This window comes from Eucalyptus grandis, chromosome 8 (assembly GCF_016545825.1).
Source record: "Eucalyptus grandis isolate ANBG69807.140 chromosome 8, ASM1654582v1, whole genome shotgun sequence".
NCBI lineage: Eukaryota > Viridiplantae > Streptophyta > Magnoliopsida > Myrtales > Myrtaceae > Eucalyptus > Eucalyptus grandis.
Genome location: NC_052619.1, coordinates 38,775,946 through 38,795,003, shown reverse-complemented (window position 1 = coordinate 38,795,003; position 19,058 = coordinate 38,775,946). Strand labels below are relative to the sequence as shown.

At 37.9% G+C, this 19,058-nt stretch overlaps 2 protein-coding genes across 2 annotated transcripts; both read right to left on the bottom strand.

Annotated features, from left to right (window-relative positions):
* Nucleotides 1-432: 432 nt before the first annotated feature.
* On the bottom strand, nt 433-3,654 carry LOC104417146 (probable LRR receptor-like serine/threonine-protein kinase At3g47570). Its single transcript, XM_010028464.3, has 3 exons — nt 1,772-3,654; nt 1,255-1,625; nt 433-800 (listed from the first exon to the last, which is right to left on the bottom strand). Exons 1-2 carry the CDS (start codon nt 3,588-3,590, stop codon nt 1,255-1,257), a joined length of 2,190 nt encoding a protein of 729 aa, XP_010026766.3. The 5' UTR covers nt 3,591-3,654; the 3' UTR covers nt 433-800.
* On the bottom strand, nt 3,639-4,540 carry LOC120287566 (putative receptor-like protein kinase At3g47110). The gene has a single exon (XM_039300410.1). The coding sequence runs from the start codon at nt 4,463-4,465 to the stop codon at nt 3,662-3,664; it is 804 nt and encodes a 267-aa protein (XP_039156344.1). The 5' UTR covers nt 4,466-4,540; the 3' UTR covers nt 3,639-3,661.
* Between the last annotated feature and the right edge of the window lie 14,518 nt (nt 4,541-19,058).

The window sequence follows — 19,058 nt, the reverse complement described above, 5'->3', positions numbered from 1 at the left end:
CTCATATTTTTACGCATGTTCATGATTAAAAGATATGCAAAATCGAACTGGATGAGCTTGAAATTCAACTAGATATTTCATGATATAATGGAATAATTACTAAAAATTGCAATGAGCGCCAAGTAACCAGGAGATAGCTCCTCCTATCCCTACTTGTATAAGCAATCACCAATTGTATCCTTAAGATGCTGTGAATGCATATGTGATTGAAAACATATGTCGACGATTTTCAGTTGGTAAGTGGGCCAAATAAATTGCTGCAAAATATTGCCACACCATCGGCCTAGAGAGTTAATGACACTCTCAGTTGAGGCACTTCACAGCTCACGTAAGAGCTCACTCTGATTTCGTGTTCACAAGAATAATTGGAACTTATATCACGTGTAACAGAGTAGTTGGTCTGCATGGATAAATTGTTCATAGTGACCGCAGTTACAAATACAATTTCGGGAGCCGGATAGGATTATGTGATTTGCTTCTCTAATTCCTGCTCCGCCCCTGGATGCATTGTACATGAAAAGGTTCCCGGAAGAAGGAATGCATCGAGTCGTCGTCAAATTTAAAAAGCTGCTTGCAGCTCTTGCAGCGATGGGACTGAAACTAGAGTTTCATTGAATAAAAAACAAAATGGAGTCCTCATTTTGAGCCGTGGCAGGGATCGGAGAACCGTTGCCGTTCCCTAGATCTACTATACTAACATAGCGTGCACCGCCCTTTTCTAGGGCTAAGCATGGAAGGAGGAAAAAAAAACCTACTGAAATTGCAGAAACCGACGCCAAGCACTCCTGAGTTCATATAACCTGGAAGAGACATGTAGATCCATTCATTCATTCGGCAAAGTTGATTTTTTGTCTATTAAAAGCATACTCTAAATAAAGCTACGTATATGATCTAAAGCCATCGGAATTTGGTGAAATTGCAAATGCATATGCCAAATATACTCAAGGGATGGGGGTCCATGGTTGGCCTCTCATGTGCTTCGATCAAGAGAATTTCCTCATGCTGCCCTTAGAGTTCTAACAATGATTCTACGGGATGAATTCTCTAATTCTGTAATTTTCATTCATGTAATTTAGTTGATAGTCTTCCTTTTTGATTCACACAAAACCGGAAAATTGAGGAATCGTGGGTGCATTTTTGAGTTTGTTCACACGAGAAGGCACATGAATGCATGCTTCTCCTTGCATATATGGCAATGATCCGGTTGCCGAAGGGAAAATAAAAAGCAGAAAAGCCATTGATCTTGTATATTACCTATCCTTGGAAACCAGCTGCATGAAGTTTATCCTTGATAAAATGTAACTGAGCCGCGACTTTCGCAATGTTCATCCGCTCTCTGCGTGCTTGGACTGAGCAAGCAACCCCGATTCTATAGACCATCTCCAGACATTCACGAGCTGCATCACCTCTGCCGGTGCCCATATAGCCCCCCATTTCTTGAAGTAGAAGAGGATCAGTAATCTCTAGGTGTTGTTTAGGCAAGGCTTCCTTGACGAACTTATGAAGGTTAAAATTTTCTCTGAACATTTCGTTTGTTGGACTCACGCCTGTGAACATCTCAAGCAAGAGAATGCCATAACTATAAACATCGCCCTCTCTTGAAGCCATGCTCTCCATTCCATATTCTGCGCTTCATTTGAATTGCAGATAAAAGATAAATAATAGCAGCAGAACCAGTCGAGGCAGATGGAAATAGCATGCAAACACTTGCCGCGTTTTTTTAATGTAATGTGTCCGTTTGACTTTAGGGGATAAAGGAGAGGAGACTTACCTGGAGCAGCATAGCCGACAGTTCCTCTTACACCAGTAGAGCTCATTCTCGCTTCAGTGTCATCGGTAGATTCAATCACGACCTTTGCCAAACCAAAGTCTCCAACATGTCCAATCATTTCAGCATCTAGCAACACGTTGCTTGGCTTCAAATCACAATGGATAACAGGACTTTGCAGGTGGTTATGGAGATAATCTAATGCTGAAGCAACATCAATGGAAATATTTATCCTCCGGATGAGACTCAATTTCTGCGCATTCCCATCTACATTAGTTGGCGATGGGCTTGGATGTAGCCAATCTTCTAGGTTGCCATTGACCATGAACTCATAAACCAAGGCCTTAAACTCATTGCCCCTGTAATCAGTGCTCGAGCATACTGTTAGGACTTTCAAAAGATTACGGTGTCGGACATTTCTTAAAGCCTCGCACTCGGTTATGAAGCTCTTCACCGCACTGTGAAGCATCAAATTAAGCACCTTTATAGCAATGACTGTTCCATTCTCCTCGAGGACTCCCTTGTAAACAGATCCAAAACCACCGACCCCAATCAAGTTACTTGAACAAAACCCATTGGTTGCTTTAAGGAGAGTTCCATAAGATAGACTCAATGATGAATCATCTTTGGAATTTGAAGCTGGTTCTGTTCTTTTCTTCTTCTTCAACCAACAAAAGTACACAAGAGGAAGAACGAGAGCTATTCCAAGAACCCCGAAAAAAATCAAGATGGTGAGCTTCCACTTAGTGATTAGTTTTCGGCTTGAGTTTTTAGAGCTACATATCGGGAGATGAAATTCCGGCATTCTTGCACAAAGCTTGTCATTTCCAGAGACAAAAGTAGAGCTCACATTATTAAAGATTCCTATAGTCGGTAATGTGCCTTCAAAGTTATTGTATGACAGATTTAGGATCTCCAAGAAGTGAAATGCATCGAAAAACTCTGGAATTTGACCAGATAAATTGTTGTGTGAAAGATCTATCTCCTTGACATTCCTCAACATACTAATAGATGAAGGAATGAAGCCTCGAAAAGAATTCTCCTGCATTTTGAGCACTTCCAATCCAACACAACTGCCAAGACTAGCTGGAATGTCGCCGTCTAGCATGTTTCTAGAGACATCCAGTTGAGTCAAAAGATTCAATTTCCCAACTTCTTCAGGTAGAACATCGGTGAGATGGTTTCGAGACAAGTTTAGAAGTATAGATAGTGATGAGAGGCCTATGAGTTTTGGAGGTATGGTTCCATTTAAGTTGTTACTAGATAGATCAAGTTCTACCAAACTTCGGCACTCCGATAGACGTGAAGGAATGTAGCCATGAAAGTTATTGTGATCAAGATAGAGTCGTGCTAGTTTTACTAGGTTTCCTAATGAAGGCGGAATTGCTCCGGAAAACTTGTTATAAGATAATTTCATTACCACTAGGTTATGAAGATTTCCCAAAATGGAGGGGAGGGTACCTGAAAACCTGTTGTGGTGCAAAAGAAGCCTTCCCAAGTTGACGAGATTTCCGACCGTTCTAGGAATAGTGCCAAACAGTAGATTCTCGCCTAACCACAATTCTAAGAGAGTAATGGAGAAATTACCGATGCACTCAGGCAACGTCCCGCCAAAGCTGTTGTCTTGCATGTCCAAAGACCGTAGAGTGGTGGCGTTAGTCAACGAGCAAAAGAAAGTCGAATCATTGTATCCTCCGCTCCCCAAATAATTGGACTGGACAAACAATAGTTCGAGATTGTTTAAGCGGTCCAAAGGAGGCATTTTCCCCGAGAGTTTGTTCTGACCGGTTTGTAACCATCTTAAATTGGTTGCATTAGACATTGACCGCGGAATTGCTCCAGTGAATCGGTTAGTGGAAATGGTGAAAATCTCAATGTTTGGAAGAGCAAAGCCTATATTGGTCGGAAGATTCCTCCTATTTGGTTTCCATTGATCTCGAATAGCTGCATGGAAGAAAGATTGAAGATAGATGGAGGAATTGTGCCTGACAACCTATTTTCTCCTAATTGAAGCCCTTGGAGTTTGTTTAATTTTCCTAGAGCTTGGGGTATCTTCCCACCCACCTCATTAAAACTAAGACCGAGTTTCTCTAATGATGACATGTTTCCGATGGATGAAGGAATAGTTCCCCTTAAATAGTTGTTACCTAACGCAAGAACCTGAATCTTCACTAAGAAAAAGCACTCAATGGGAATTTCTCCAACCAGCCGGTTGTTAGCAAGGCCGAGCCTTGTAAGGCGAGCGCAACTCGACAAGTTTCTTGGGATTTCACCGTCCAATGTGTTGTTTGATAATAGCAAGAAACGTAGACTGTGCAAATGGCTGACTTCTTGTGGGATTTTGTGATGGAAACTATTGTTCTTGAGCATCAGGGTTCTCAAGAAGCTCAAATTTCCAATGTGAGGGGAGATGGATCCTGAAAGCTTCAAGGATGGTAGGTTGAGTCCCGTGACTCTACGGTGTAGGTGACCGCACATGACACCATGCCACTGACAGTGGTCGGTCGTATGGTTCCATGAATTGAGCGCACCAAAAGGGTCCTCAGTTATTGTGGCCTTGAATGCAAGCAACGCGAGCTTGTCGGTCATATTGTTAGCTGAAAAGACTTGGCTAATGCATGGCAAAAGCACTACACAAGTGAAAAATAGACGGCATGATGATGAGAACTCAAGAAAAGACAAGTTGAGAGGCTCCATATTACTAGAGGTGAAATCTTAATTGATACATGAAGAATGTAAGAAAATCGAAGAGAAGGAATTTTTGGAAGCATGAATAGGTTTTGTTGCAATTTGAATGTACATGCTCTGATGGAGAATATATTTGTTGAGGAGGTCTTTGTAAGTCAAATCTCAGCCGTGCACGCCAAGTTCTTGAGCCATCCCTCTCCATATATCATAGCAAAGTTCTAGTATTAGGTAAAAAGGCAAGAAAAAGAGCCCTCCTTTTTAAAAGGTTTCCTTTTAACTTTGACAAACCATATTATAATGTTTTATGTAACGACCTCACCTGACCTGATCCATTTGGACAATGGCAGAGTTAGAATAAAGTTTTAGTGCAATCAATTGATTAATGCATAGGAATTTATACATGAATATGTTAGAAGAATTTGCAAATGACGCAATATGTGGATCCTAATAATCCCAGTATCTTTGTGGAAAAAAATGATCTCCATAGACTAATATGGCAATAATTTACAAAGAAGATGATCCACTAATCTTTAATTGACATTTATGTATTGAAGAAATCAAGAATAGGGCATACAAACATATCCAAAGTGTGTATATTTCTCCACACAAAACATATAGACATTCCCTATTCTCCGAAGGTGGGATTCTTGTCATAGATCAAGGTTCTTCTTCCCCTTAGTGTAGTTTATAACACAAAACAACCGGGAGATTAGTCATCACCCGTTGTGGGTGTTTTGACCCGTTGTGGTTATGTAATAAAAAAACTGAAAAAAATCACAGAAATTTAAGTTAAGTACCAAAAATACTTAAGCAATTTCTATAGGTATTTGATAAATGTAAACAAAGCATTAAAAAAAGAAGGCACATGAATAAAGTCGTTAATAAATTATGAAGTCATCCTCTAAAATCAACTCTCATGCTATTATCCACAAAAACAGAATTTAATAGTCATCACACTGGAAATGCACTATATGTACATGAAATATAATGACAAAAAATTAAAATACATTGAAAATCAAGAGGATTCCACATTGCACGTAGAAAAATCCTACCTTTTTGAAGAACACCTCAACTCGAACAAATCAAATTTGGAGCAGCGGAAAGTTTTGATTAAAAAACTAATGAAAATTCAATAATTTGATTAGATAATTAAAAGTTCAAGTATTTGATTAGAAATTTGGTTAGTTCTCCGATTGAAAATGGAATTTATCCAAATCTCATGTCCAACCACGAACCCACCAAATTTTTGACCCTTTTGCTTTCCCCGTTTATAAAGCGACTCTGTTTTCTGGGCGCGATTCAACTAAAAGGAAGACTCATCAGCTGTCAAGTCCACTGACCTCGACTCTGCACGGGAAAGTCACGGCCACTTTTTTTGCGAATACTTTTATCAACCTAATTCACGATGAATCGACTCAATCACAGTTGTTGATAGAACATTTCTTTCTCGTCCACTCGAGAGGGAATGAGCACACCTGGGCAATAGGTGACTATTATGTTGTCCATTTTTTAATTTGATTCAAAAACAAAAGCACTAGGCTAGAAACTTCTGTTGAGATTTTCAAAATAGTTTAAAGAGAACATGAGCTTTGAAAGTGCAAAGTTCCGTCTCAAAAGGTACCTTCAAAGGCCACAAACCCTATCTTTCCAATCTATCTATTTATGTTGTCTACGTTGGGATGAAGAAAAGACTTATATCACGCGTAGCAAAAAGGAATTGACTAGGAATTTTCCAAACACTAGAAAATATATCATGAAAGTCTCCCCTCTTCGTTCCTTCATAACAAACAAACACGTGAACTGAAGTACCTACTTTATTTCATTCCTTCTTTTATTCCATTTTATCTCATCATACTAAATGTAGTGTTATTCTGCACATTATGTGTACTTTGTTCCTCTCATATGTGATGCAGAATCTGTCCACATTGAAATCAATAACTTTGTGATGGAAAGGGAGTAAACTTAACGTACCTAAAAGTTGTTCTGCATCCAATCAGCAACTGTTACTTTTGCCGCAATTACCGATAAACACCCTTTTTGCTAAATTATTACCTTGCCTCCTGATTTTTCATTGTGGATGCCAATTGGCATGTCACAATAGTCAAGCTCAACGTCCGCGTTGGGCTGCAAGAAAGAGAGGGAGAGAATTGGAGATAAAGAAAGGGCACAGAAAGCGAATAATCAGAGATTGGAGTGTGAGGTGTGGGAGGAGTGATGACAGAGCTCGATAACCATTGGCGTTGTCCAGAGAATGCAGGGTGGCATCCAACGGTGGCAGGTGGTGGTTGGTGGAGAGGACTAAAACTTTGTGGTTGGGGACTCAATGAGGCTAGCGTATTTTATGTGGTTAATATTTTATGGAAGGGACGTGGGATTTTGTCATGATATGCAAAGTAATATTTTAAGAAATAGACTATAGAAAGAAGTCAAAAAGACTGGCTCTCACATCATTTTCAAAAGAGTAATTGACCGTAATTTGTTTACGAATGTGATCACGTTTAGAGGATGAAATTGAAAATAACAGAAGAACAATTTTGATGCGACGAAAATGGTTTTCCACTATCAATTATTTTGACGAGCCTTCTTTCCTTAAGGTTCTTTTTGACTGAATAAAATAGGTCACGGAGGTTAAATTTGATGGAGTAATGTCAATGGATTGGAGCTTCTTCTCATTTTAGTTCCAAAACCAAGAGAAACAATAATGGTGGGAGGTAAAACAGAAGCATGAAATATCTCAGCTTCATTTTATTGTTCCACCCATCTATCTGCGCTTCTATTCATATTAGGGTACAAAAATGGCAATTCTACTAGTTTTGCGGATCTTCAAACTAATTTCCTCTGCTTAATGTGACTCTTATTGATAAAAGGTATTGGGTTATCACAATAGTCTCGCTTAAATGCAAAGGTCAGACCAATGTTCTATGACTGGTTCTTGAAACTCATTCCTCTAATAGCCATTTGTAGTAACAGGTGTATGCCTCTATATGTTTCTCCAGTAGCTGTCACTCAAAAAGCTCATTCTACTTTTTAGCTAACATGGCATTTCCAAACTCTTTGAATTCTATAGAGATCTCCATTTTCAGAATTTAAATCATACAAGGGAGCCATGTCAAAGACTTTACCTGAAACAAGCAGGAATAATCCAATAGAAGTATATTTTACACATCATGTACCTATCTCGGCTTTTGCGCAAAGATCAAGTATATTTTACACTAATGTAAGTTATCAGGCCATGATTCATAGATGCATGAGAAGAGTGATGTGTAGATGCTTGTCCCACTATGCCATGAGAGCTGCACCTCCGTGGAGCTTCGGAGTACCTTGGGTAGTCACAGCAAAAAAATCTCGAATTCGAACTGGCCTTTTTATTGCATTTGTGAAACCCTGAAATCACTCGCTCATAAACAACAAGCTTTAAATTGAGTATGCAAATGAAAGAACATAATCTAGTAAGAATAGTAGAAATACACAATCTTTTATATTATTTTAGCTATTGCAACTTCTGATTAATGAATTCTGTCCATAATCTTTTTTTTTTCTGTTCATAACTGGTGACAATGTAATTGCACTAAGGGCATATCACTTCATATGTTTTTATTTTTCAGTAATGAATTTCAAGAATGTGCAAAAGATTGCAATAAGTCTGCCTACATTAATAGAAGTAGCATTAGTTCAACTGTCTGATTTAAAAAATCAGTTTTAACACAACGCAATCTTAGGATTAGTCAACAATCGCATTGAGTGTCTTGTTAGTAGGTTATGTGATAATAAAATGCTGAAAAAATCACAGAAATTTAAATCAAATACCGTAAATACCTATAACAAAACCATCCAAGAAATGAAGAAAAATCAAGACATGAGTAAAGCCAATAAGAAATTATGAAGTCATCGTTTAAAATCAACTCATATTCTACTATTCACAAAAACAAAATTCAATTGCCGTCATACAAACTAAAGGTGTTATAAATATGTAAAATATTCATCAAAGAATATTAAAAATACCTTGAAAATTTGGAGGATTCCATATTCTATGTCAAAACTCTCGCCAGTTCCGACTATAGCTCTATTTAATCAGATTGGACAATCCTGCAAATTCAATAAGTTGGCTAGATAAGTTAAAAGTTTAAGTACATGATGAAAATTTTGCGTTAATTCAGGGATTAAAAATGGAATTTTATTCAAATCTCATTTCCACCGGCGTACGCGGAGAACTTGACCCTTTTACCTTTTTTTTTTTTTTTTTTTTTTTTTTTTTTTTGAGATTTAATCGTTTGCCTTTTCCCAGTCATAAAGCGAGTCACTTTACTGGGCCCTTTACAACCAAAAGAAGACTCATTGATTGTCAAGTCAACTATCAATGACCACGGACCCAAAAAAAAAAGTTGTCAATGACTGACCTTGACACAGCGTGGGAGGGCTTATGGTGCTATTTTCTCTCGGCCACTTTCTGAGCAAATGTTTATATGGACCAGATTCACATGTGAAGCGAGTCAATCATGGTCGTGAATAGGACACTTCTTTCTCATCCACTCAGAACGGGTCGGATACACTTGCGTAACTGGTGACTAATTATGCTTTTCATTATCAATTTCGTTTAAAAACAAAAGCATTAGACGAAAAAATTTATAAATTTCTTGAGAACTGTCTTCAAATGATAAAAGAGTGATAAAAAAGAATTGCTATGACTATTTTCTCTTATGGAAACATGATAGATCGAGAATGAGAACATAGGGTTTGAAAGTGAAAAGTTCCGCCTCAAAGTGCAACTACAAAGACCACAAACCCTATCTTTCCAAATCAACTGTTTCTACTTTTTACATTTGGGTCAAGAAAAAGGAATTGACTTGTAAAGCAATTGTTATTTTGCGTGCAATTCTATTTCTTTTGCTTGTCTCTTAGAAAAAGGGTGGAATGCTTAGTCGAGTGCCTATTCCTAAAGAAAAATGATTGTGTGACAGTTTTATCTGTTATAAGAATAACAGTCTGCTCTGGATCACAAAAGACCAAATTACAAATAATTATAAATTGTTTCCTTCAAGAATCTATAACTCATAACAAGCTGTTATTTTCATTGTAGCTCAAAAAATATTATACTAGAAAAACCCATTCCAAGAATGGACATTCGATTCCTCGGAAAAATGTAAACAAAATAATTTTACACAAATATTTCAAATGTAATCTTGATTTTTTTCCTTACACATTATAATTATAATATTTTAAGACATTTTAGAAATTTTGATACCATCCTTTCCATCCCAAAATCTTTTAGGCACTTGAAAAGATATCATCAAATTTTCTCCTCTTTGTTCCTTTGCAACAAACAAACACAAGAATTGCATTTACTTATTTCGTTTCATTCCATTTCATTTCGTAGTGCTATGCTCCGCAGGATATAATTTCTTCCATTTATATGCGATGCTGAATCTACTCACATTGGAATAAATAATTTTGTGATAGAAAGGGAGTAGACTTGATTTTTCTAATTGTTATTGTGCATCCAATTAGCAACTGGTACTACACAAATTTTATTGGGAAAATATCAAAAACCACCATTACTTTTGCCGCTATTACCAATTAACATCATTTTTTTGAAGCTATCGCATCGCCTCCTTATTTTTCATTTTGGATGCTAATTTGCACATCACACTTGTCAAAAAGCTCGCCGTGGCCATTGGGCTACAAAAAGAGAGGGAGAGAGTTAGAGAGAGAGAAAGACAGAAAGCGAAAAATTAGTTGCTAGAGTAGGAGGCGCGGTCAAGGACAGAAGCCTTGATTTTTTGATACAGAATATATTTGTTTAAGAGGTCTTTATAAGTCAATTCTCATACGTGCACGCCAAGTTCACGAGCCGAAAATTAGTTGCTAGAGTAGGAGGCGCGGTCAAGGACAGAAGACTTGATTTTTCGATACAGAAGATATTTGTTTAAGAGGCCTTTATAAGTCAATTCTCATACGTGCACGCCAAGTTCACGAACCATTCCGCTCCATAAATCAGGGAGAGAGTTAGAGAGAGAGAAAGACAGAAAGTGAAAAATTAGTTGCTAGAGTAGGAGGCGCGGTCAAGGACAGAAGACTTGATTTTTCGATACAAAAGATATTTGTTTAAGAGGCCTTTATAAGTCAATTCTCATACGTGCATGCCAAGTTCACGAGCCATTCCACTAAATCCATAAATCAGGGAGAGAGTAGGAGGCGCGGTCAAGGACAGAAGACTTGATTTTTCGATACAGAAGATATTTGTTTAAGAGGCCTTTATAAGTCAATTCTCATACGTGCACGCCAAGTTCACGAACCATTCCGCTCCATAAATCAGGGAGAGAGTTAGAGAGAGAGAGAAAGACGAGAAAATCAGGGAGAGAGTTAGAGAGAGAGAAAGACGAAAAATTAGTTGCTAGAGTAGGAGGCGCGGTCAAGGACAGAAGACTTGATTTTTCGATACAGAAGATATTTGTTTAAGAGGCCTTTATAAGTCAATTCTCATACGTGCACGCCAAGTTCACGAGCCATTCCACTCCATAAATCGGGAGAGAGTTAGAGAGAGAGAGAAAGACAGAAAGCGAAAAATTAGTTGCTAGAGTAGGAGGCGCGGTCAAGGACAGAAGACTTGATTTTTCGATACATAAGATATTTGTTTAAGAGGCCTTTATAAGTCAATTCTCATACGTGCACGCCAAGTTCACGAACCATTCCGCTCCATAAATCAGGGAGAGAGTTAGAGAGAGAGAAAGACGCGGTCAAGGACGAAAATTTTTGTCTGATTAGTTGCAAGGACGAGAAGACTTGATTTTTCGCAGAAGATATTTGTTTAAGAGGCCTTTATAAGTCAATTCTCATACGTGCACGCCAAGTTCAAATTCCAGTCCATATATCGGGAGAGAGTTAGAGAGAGAAAGACAGAGTAGGAGGCGCGGTCAGGACAGACTTGATTTTTCGATACAGAAGATATTTGTTTAAGAGGCCTTTATAAGTCAATTCTCATACGTGCACGCCAAGTTCACGAGCCATTCCACTCCATAAATCAGGGAGAGAGTTAGAGAGAGAGAGAAAGACAGAAAGCGAAAAATTAGTTGCTAGAGTAGGAGGCGCGGTCAAGGACAAAAGACTTGATTTTTCGATACAGAAGATATTTGTTTAAGAGGCCTTTATAAGTCAATTCTCATACGTGCACGCCAAGTTCACGAGCCATTCCGCTCCATAAATCAGGGAGAGAGTTAGAGAGAGAGAAAGACAAAAAAAATTAGTTGCTAGAGTAGGAGGCGCGGTCAAGGACGAAGACTTGATTTTTTCGATACAGAGATATTTGTTTAAGAAAAATTAGTTGCTAGAGTAGGAGGCGCGGTCAAGGACAGAAGACTTGATTTTTCGATACAGAAGATATTTGTTTAAGAGGCCTTTATAAGTCAATTCTCATACGTGCACGCCAAGTTCACGAACCATTCCGCTCCATAAATCAGGGAGAGAGTTAGAGAGAGAGAAAGATAGAAAGCGAAAATTAGTTGCTAGAGTAGGAGGCGCGGTCAAGGACAGAAGACTTGATTTTTCGATACAGAAGATATTTGTTTAAGAGGCCTTTATAAGTCAATTCTCATACGTGCACGCCAAGTTCACGAGCCATTCCACTCCATAAATCAGGGAGAGAGTTAGAGAGAGAGAGAAAGACAGAATTTTCGAGCGAAAAATTAGTTGCTAGAGTAGGAGGCGCGGTCAAGGACAGAAGACTTGATTTTTCGATACAGAAGATATTTGTTTAAGAGGCCTTTATAAGTCAATTCTCATACGTGCACGCCAAGTTCACGAACCATTCCGCTCCATAAATCAGGGAGAGAGTTAGAGAGAGAGAAAGACGAAAGCGAAAAATTAGTTGCTAGAGTAGGAGGCGCGGTCAAGGACTTGATTTTTCGAAGACTTGATTTTTCGATACAGAAGATATTTGTTTAAGAGGCCTTTATAAGTCAATTCTCATCATACGTGCACGCCAAGTTCACGAACCATTCCGCTCCATAAATCAGGGAGAGAGTTAGAGAGAGAGAGAAAGACAGTTGCTAGAGAAAGCGAAAAATTAGTTGCTAGAGTAGGAGGCGCGGTCAAGGACAGAAGACTTGATTTTTCGATACAGAAGATATTTGTTTAAGAGGCCTTTATAAGTCAATTCTCATACGTGCACGCCAAGTTCACGAGCCATTCCACTCCATAAATCAGGGAGAGAGTTAGAGAGAGAGAGAAAGACAGAAAGCGAAAAATTAGTTGCTAGAGTAGGAGGCGCGGTCAAGGACAGAAGACTTGATTTTTCGATACATAAGATATTTGTTTAAGAGGCCTTTATAAGTCAATTCTCATACGTGCACGCCAAGTTCACGAACCATTCCGCTCCATAAATCAGGGGAGAGTTAGAGAGAGAGAAAGACAGAAAGCGAAAAATTAGTTGCTAGAGTAGGAGGCGCGGTCAAGGACAGAAGACTTGATTTTTCGATACAGAAGATATTTGTTTAAGAGGCCTTTATAAGTCAATTCTCATACGTGCACGCCAAGTTCACGAGCCATTCCACTCCATAAATCAGGGGAGAGAGTTAGAGAGAGAGAGAAAGACAGAAAGCGAAAAATTAGTTGCTAGAGTAGGAGGCGCGGTCAAGGACAGAAGACTTGATTTTTCGATACAGAAGATATTTGTTTAAGAGGCCTTTATAAGTCAATTCTCATACGTGCACGCCAAGTTCACGAACCATTCCGCTCCATAAATCAGGGAGAGAGTTAGAGAGAGAGAAAGACAGAAAGCGAAAAATTAGTTGCTAGAGTAGGAGGCGCGGTCAAGGACAGAAGACTTGATTTTTCGATACAGAAGATATTTGTTTAAGAGGCCTTTATAAGTCAATTCTCATACGTGCACGCCAAGTTCACGAACCATTCCGCTCCATAAATCAGGGAGAGAGTTAGAGAGAGAGAAAAGACGAAAGCGAAAAATTAGTTGCTAGACTAGGAGGCGTGGTCAAGGACAGAAGACTTGATTTTTCGATACAGAAGATATTTGTTTAAGAGGCCTTTATAAGTCAATTCTCATACGTGCACGCCAAGTTCACGAGCCATTCCACTCCATAAATCAGGGAGAGAGTTAGAGAGAGAGAGAAAGACAGAAAGAAAAATTAGTTGCTAGAGTAGGAGGCGCGGTCAAGGACAAAAGACTTGATTTTTCGATACAGAATATATTTGTTTAAGAGGTCTTTATAAGTCAATTCTCATAAGTGCACGCCAAGTTCACGAGCCATTCCACTCCATAAATCACGGCAAACTTATAGTATGGGGATAAAAAGGCAAGAAAATTAATCCCCTTAACTTTTTAAATAGAACCTTTTCTAAAAATGTTCCCTATTTAAAGATCTCACCTAATCCAACAATGATGGATTTAGCATAAAGCATTAGTGCAATCAACTAATCATAGCATAGGAATTTATAAACATGATTATGTTATTGTTTCAAGGTAGAGTATCAATTTGCAAATTTAATTACTAATCGCGCAATATGTCGGTCCTAATAATCCCAGTACGTTTGTGGACAAATATGATCTCCATAGACCAATTTGGGCAATGAATTACGAGAAGATGATCCATTAATCTTTTACTGACATTTTTGTCTTGAGCAAATCAAGAATAGGGCCATACAAACGAATCCAAAGTGTGTACATTTCCCTTGCACAAAGTGTAAAGATTTTTCTCCCGTTGGCAGGGCTGTAGCCATGCAAAGTGCCCACCTTTCAAAGATGGGATTTTTATCACAAATAGGAGTTCTCCCTACCTTTAGTGTAGCTTATAATACAAGATAGTCGCGATATTAGTCAACACCCGTGTTGGGTGTTTTGATCCCATTGTCTATTTAGTAGGTTATATGATTTTTTTTTTTTTAAAAACAAAAAAAAAACACATAAATTTAAGTCGAATACAATAAATGCTTAAGCAAGTCCTGTAGATACTCGATAAATCAGAACAAAATCATCCAAGAAATGAAGAAAAATCAGGACGTGACTAAACCCATCAATCAATTATGAAGTGATCCTTTAAAATCAACTTGTATTCTACTGTTCACGAAAATAGTATTCAATTGTCATCATATGGACTAAATGTGCTACATATACGTAAAATATTCATAAAAGACTATTAAAGCACCTTGAAAATTTAGAGGATCCCATACTTGTTTGGTTCAATTTTGGAGAAATGCAAAACCATTTCCCCAAGTATCTTTGAGTGAATGGGCATTTTGTGAATGCAAGTGTGTTTGGTTGTGTATATTTTGTAAAGTAACTTTAAGGTGAAAAGAAAAATGACAAAAAGAAAAGAAAATGGAGGAGGAGATGCAACTAGAGAAGGGAAAATCGTGGGGTAGCGGTTAGTGGCGGTGGCACTGGCAGTGGCGCTAGTGGTGGTGGGGAGGCGGCTAGTGGCGATGGCGGTGGGGGGGAGGCAGCTCACCTGAGGTCGCTTTCCGGTGGCCAAATCTGGCCCCCCGGCAACCAAATCTGGCCCCTCGCGGCATCGCTTGGTTCGTGCGCACCAGGCGATGCCACCTAAGGTTTGCGCGACCTCAGGTGACATCGCCGAAGGTCACGCAACGCCGGCTGGTTGGGGGTCGCACCACCCTAGGCGGTGGTCATCGAGGACACGCAACCCCAGGCGGTGGTGGCGACTGTTAGAGAAGCGCGACTTTTAGGTGGGGAAGAAAAAGATGAATAGTGACGCGATGAACAGTGGAAAATTGCATCTTCAAAATGCCAAAACCTAAAGCAGCTCCTCCCCGGCATTCAGCTTTCAACATTGGGAATGCTTACATTTTGGCAAATGAGCTTCCAAAAATATTTGCCAAACGCAAAAATTTTCTCCAAGGCGCTTTGGGGGCCCAAAGCCCCTTGGGAAAGTTGAACCAAACGGGATGTTATTTCCACCCACGGATGCCAACTACTCGACCTTTTTTACTTTCCCCAATTATAGAGCGAATCACTTTATTGGGCCTTACAATCAACAGTTTTTTTCACAAAAGAAGACTCATCGACTTAAGTCAACAATCGATGACTAACCTTGTCTCAGCATGGGAAGGCTTCTGGTGCTCTTTTTCTCTCGGTCACTTTTTGAGCAAATGCTCTTATATGTGTTAGAATATATTTTATTATTTTGAATGTGATCCTGATTTTTATTTTCCAATTAATTCCGATTTATTACCCAATTTATTATCTGCATTTATTACGTGATATTTGCCCATTAATATATTACCATAATGATCTTGATGGAAAACGTCACGTAAAAAATGGAATAAAAATATTAGGTCGTCTAATTCAAACCCTATCACTATAGAAAACACACCATCACATTTGAGAGATACTGGCTAGTGGAACATGACGTATAGATATGGTGATTCCATATTCGGAGATCGATCACGCTCGTTGTATCTATGATTTTTCAAATTTGCAGATTTTCATCAATGGTTGGAAGTATGTCGATCCTTTATGTTTATGCAAGTTGATCCCAAATTATGCACGTATTTGTTTGTGAATGATAGATCGAGATCGTCATTTTTTATTTTTTTTTTCAGATTTAGTCTTACCATTGGTATTAGAACATATTTATGATCTCTGCCTTGGGGAAATTTTGGAATTTTTCTATGTTTTATGGAATTATGAATGGGTAAAATTCGGATCTTTTGTGGCTTGGAACGGAATCTCTAATTCTAGCCAAATTCGGCTGACCCGCTATGCGATAATGGATCTACACAGTTACACTGCCATTAGGAAGAAAACCCTTAAGGCTGCGTTTGGCAGTCGGGATAAAAATTCGGGATATGATATAATTTATCATATCCTACGTTTGGTGCTCGTTCAGGACATGATAAAGTCGGATATAAAGAGGATATAGACATGATAAAATTATCCCATGAGAGAGGTGAAATAAAGGTAGACCTGATTTTTAATGTTCATAATAGGAAAGTTATTTTTCTCGAATAACAAACTTATTAAATTAACAAAATTGAAATTATATGTCAATATAAATAATATTTGAATTCTAATTTAAGAAATTAAAATGAAAAAAATAGAAATTTATTTAAAATTAATCTTATTTTAATTTGTATATTCAACTTTAATTCTATCTTAATCTATAAATTACATATTTATATTTATTATATATTTTAGGTATTTTTGTAGTTTAGGTATGTTAAAAAAAGTTTATTATTTGATAAAATTTTATTAAAGAATGATGAAAGGGGAAAAAAAAATAATAAAGAAAATAATATAAAAAAGAGGAAAAATAAAATAAAAATAAATCAAGGAACAATGTTACGAGAAATTTTCATCATCTCCGTTTATGTACATTTAGGTTCATTTATAATGATATACCATTTATATCAAAAGTGTATATGATATTATGTGAATATATTCGAATTTAATACTATGATTCACCAAACAATGGACCGGATATAAAAAAAAATCCCAAGATTTCATATTCTATCATATCCAGTCATATCATAATTAGAAATTTGGATGACCAAACGTAGCCTAAGATTATTCGGTATACTACCGACTGCCAGAGGTTAATCGAGCGGTGAAATTTTCGGTAGTTAAGGTTCTAGGGTAAATTGTTTTTTTTTTTTTTGGTTACCCAGGAAACCCCGAAAGCCGACAGCCGGCGGGAAGAACCTGGGGCTGACGCAAGCTAGCCACCACACTTACGCTAGCGGGTAAGTCACCGCGCAACGCTTCAACCCCCCTGCTTCGCAGGGGCTTCGAAACTGGGACCTTCGCGATGGAGTCCAGCAGCCCTACCATCCACGCTGCCACGATGGGTGGTGGTTCTAGGGTAAATTGTTTTATGCTTAATTCCGGTAAATTTATTAGCTATTTTTGCCAGATCTTGGAGCTATACGTTCATCTCAATGTCGTCTTCGAAACCCATTGATCAATTTGATCGAACGTGGGTTGTGGAAGAAGCCCCAGCCGACAAAACGAAGGCTACTCGCAGCCGAGCACAGTGGAAGAAGAAAAATTGCGGAAGTGGGCGCATGGGCGTGTGCAACGCGGGCCTTCAGGCAGCGAGCGCACACGCACGCGCACTATGGGCCCCATCATGCAAAATTACAATTTTGCCCTTATCTCACCTAAATTACGATTTTGCCCCCTCCATATTAAGTAAAATTACGATTTTTCCCTCGCTGCATAAAATTCCGATTTTGCTCCCTTTGGGCATGAAAATTTACTATTTTTCCCTTCTAGCGTAATTTCCATTTTACCCCTTACAAGTAAAACTTCAATTATGCCCTTGCGTGTAAACTTTCACTTTTAACCCCTTTACACGTGATTTTATTATTTTGCCCTTACATGCAATTTTATGAATATTTTCTCGTAAAATTAAATGTCTAGTGATCCGTATATATTTAATTAATTGAAGATTAGCCACAACATATTTGATTATATTGAATTTTATACATTTAAGAGCCTATGGATCACATATAGTCAAAGACATTATTGTGATTAGTCACATTAATATTATGAATTTTATCTCATAGTAATTTTCAATATATTAATGTGATCAATTAGGATGAAATATTATTTTATCTTTCTTAATTTATCCATAGGGATTGAGGAGGGGAATATAATTTGATAGTTTCATCATCAAGTAATTATGAATCTATTTAAATTAGAAACTTAGCCCACATGCAGTTTTTAATGTTATGTGATTTATATTTTATAACATTTTCTACATTGGTAAAATACGATTTTAGTTTATTTGCCTCAAATATATTGATACATAAGTCTCTCTTTTATTATGATGCAGTCTTACCACATTTGATTAGTTTTGGTATAATTGTTCCCAAGCTGAACGGTAATAATTATAAAGAAGGAAATGAATTAATTTTTCTCCGATTGGGGTGCATAAATAGTGATTATGCTTTACGATTAGACGAATCAACTGAACCTACTGAGGCTAGCACTCAAGCTAAATATACTCTTTATGTATAATTAGAACGGTCCAACCACCTCAGTGATGTATATAAAAACAAAACTTTCTATTAGTATTTATGGTTCAGTCATTCAGCATAACAATGCCAAGGAATTGTTGGAGGCTATTGATGCACAATTTGAGTCTTCAGAAAAGGCGTATGCCATGACCCTGATTTGAAGTTCTTATCATTGAATGCAAGAGGTGTGTGTAAGCACATTATGAAGATGAGGGACATTGCAGCTCAACTGAAGAATTTTGAGGTTGGGATATCAGAATAATTTCTTGTGTATTATTTCCTGAACACTCTCCCACAAGAGTATGCCCCTTCAAGATCTCTTATAACACTCATAACACTAAATGGTTAATCAATGAACTCATGATCGTGTGTTCAAGAGGAAGAGGGGCTGCTAATGGAAAAAAAGGAGAAAGTGCTCATATGGCTATAAAGGATAAGAACCAAGGGCAAGACAATCATAAGGGAAAAGGTAAAATGCCTTTAACTCCTAAAGCTGGTATTAAGAATGAATCCAAGTGCTTATCTATAAAAAGAAGGGGCACATGAAAAAGGATTGCGCCAAATTTAAAGTATGGCTCAAGAAGAAGGGTAATATACTCTCATGTGTTTGTTA

Bases quoted from the DNA above. Each gene is read 5' to 3' on its own strand.
- LOC104417146 (XM_010028464.3), bottom strand. From the start codon at position 3,590: ATGTCTAATGCAACCAATTTAAGATGGTTACAAACCGGTCAGAACAAA. The intron at 1,626-1,771 runs GTAAGTCTCCTC...AATGAAGCGCAG, and splicing joins TGTCGGCTATGCTGCTCCAG to AATATGGAATGGAGAGCATG.
- LOC120287566 (XM_039300410.1), bottom strand. From the start codon at position 4,465: ATGGAGCCTCTCAACTTGTCTTTTCTTGAGTTCTCATCATCATGCCGT.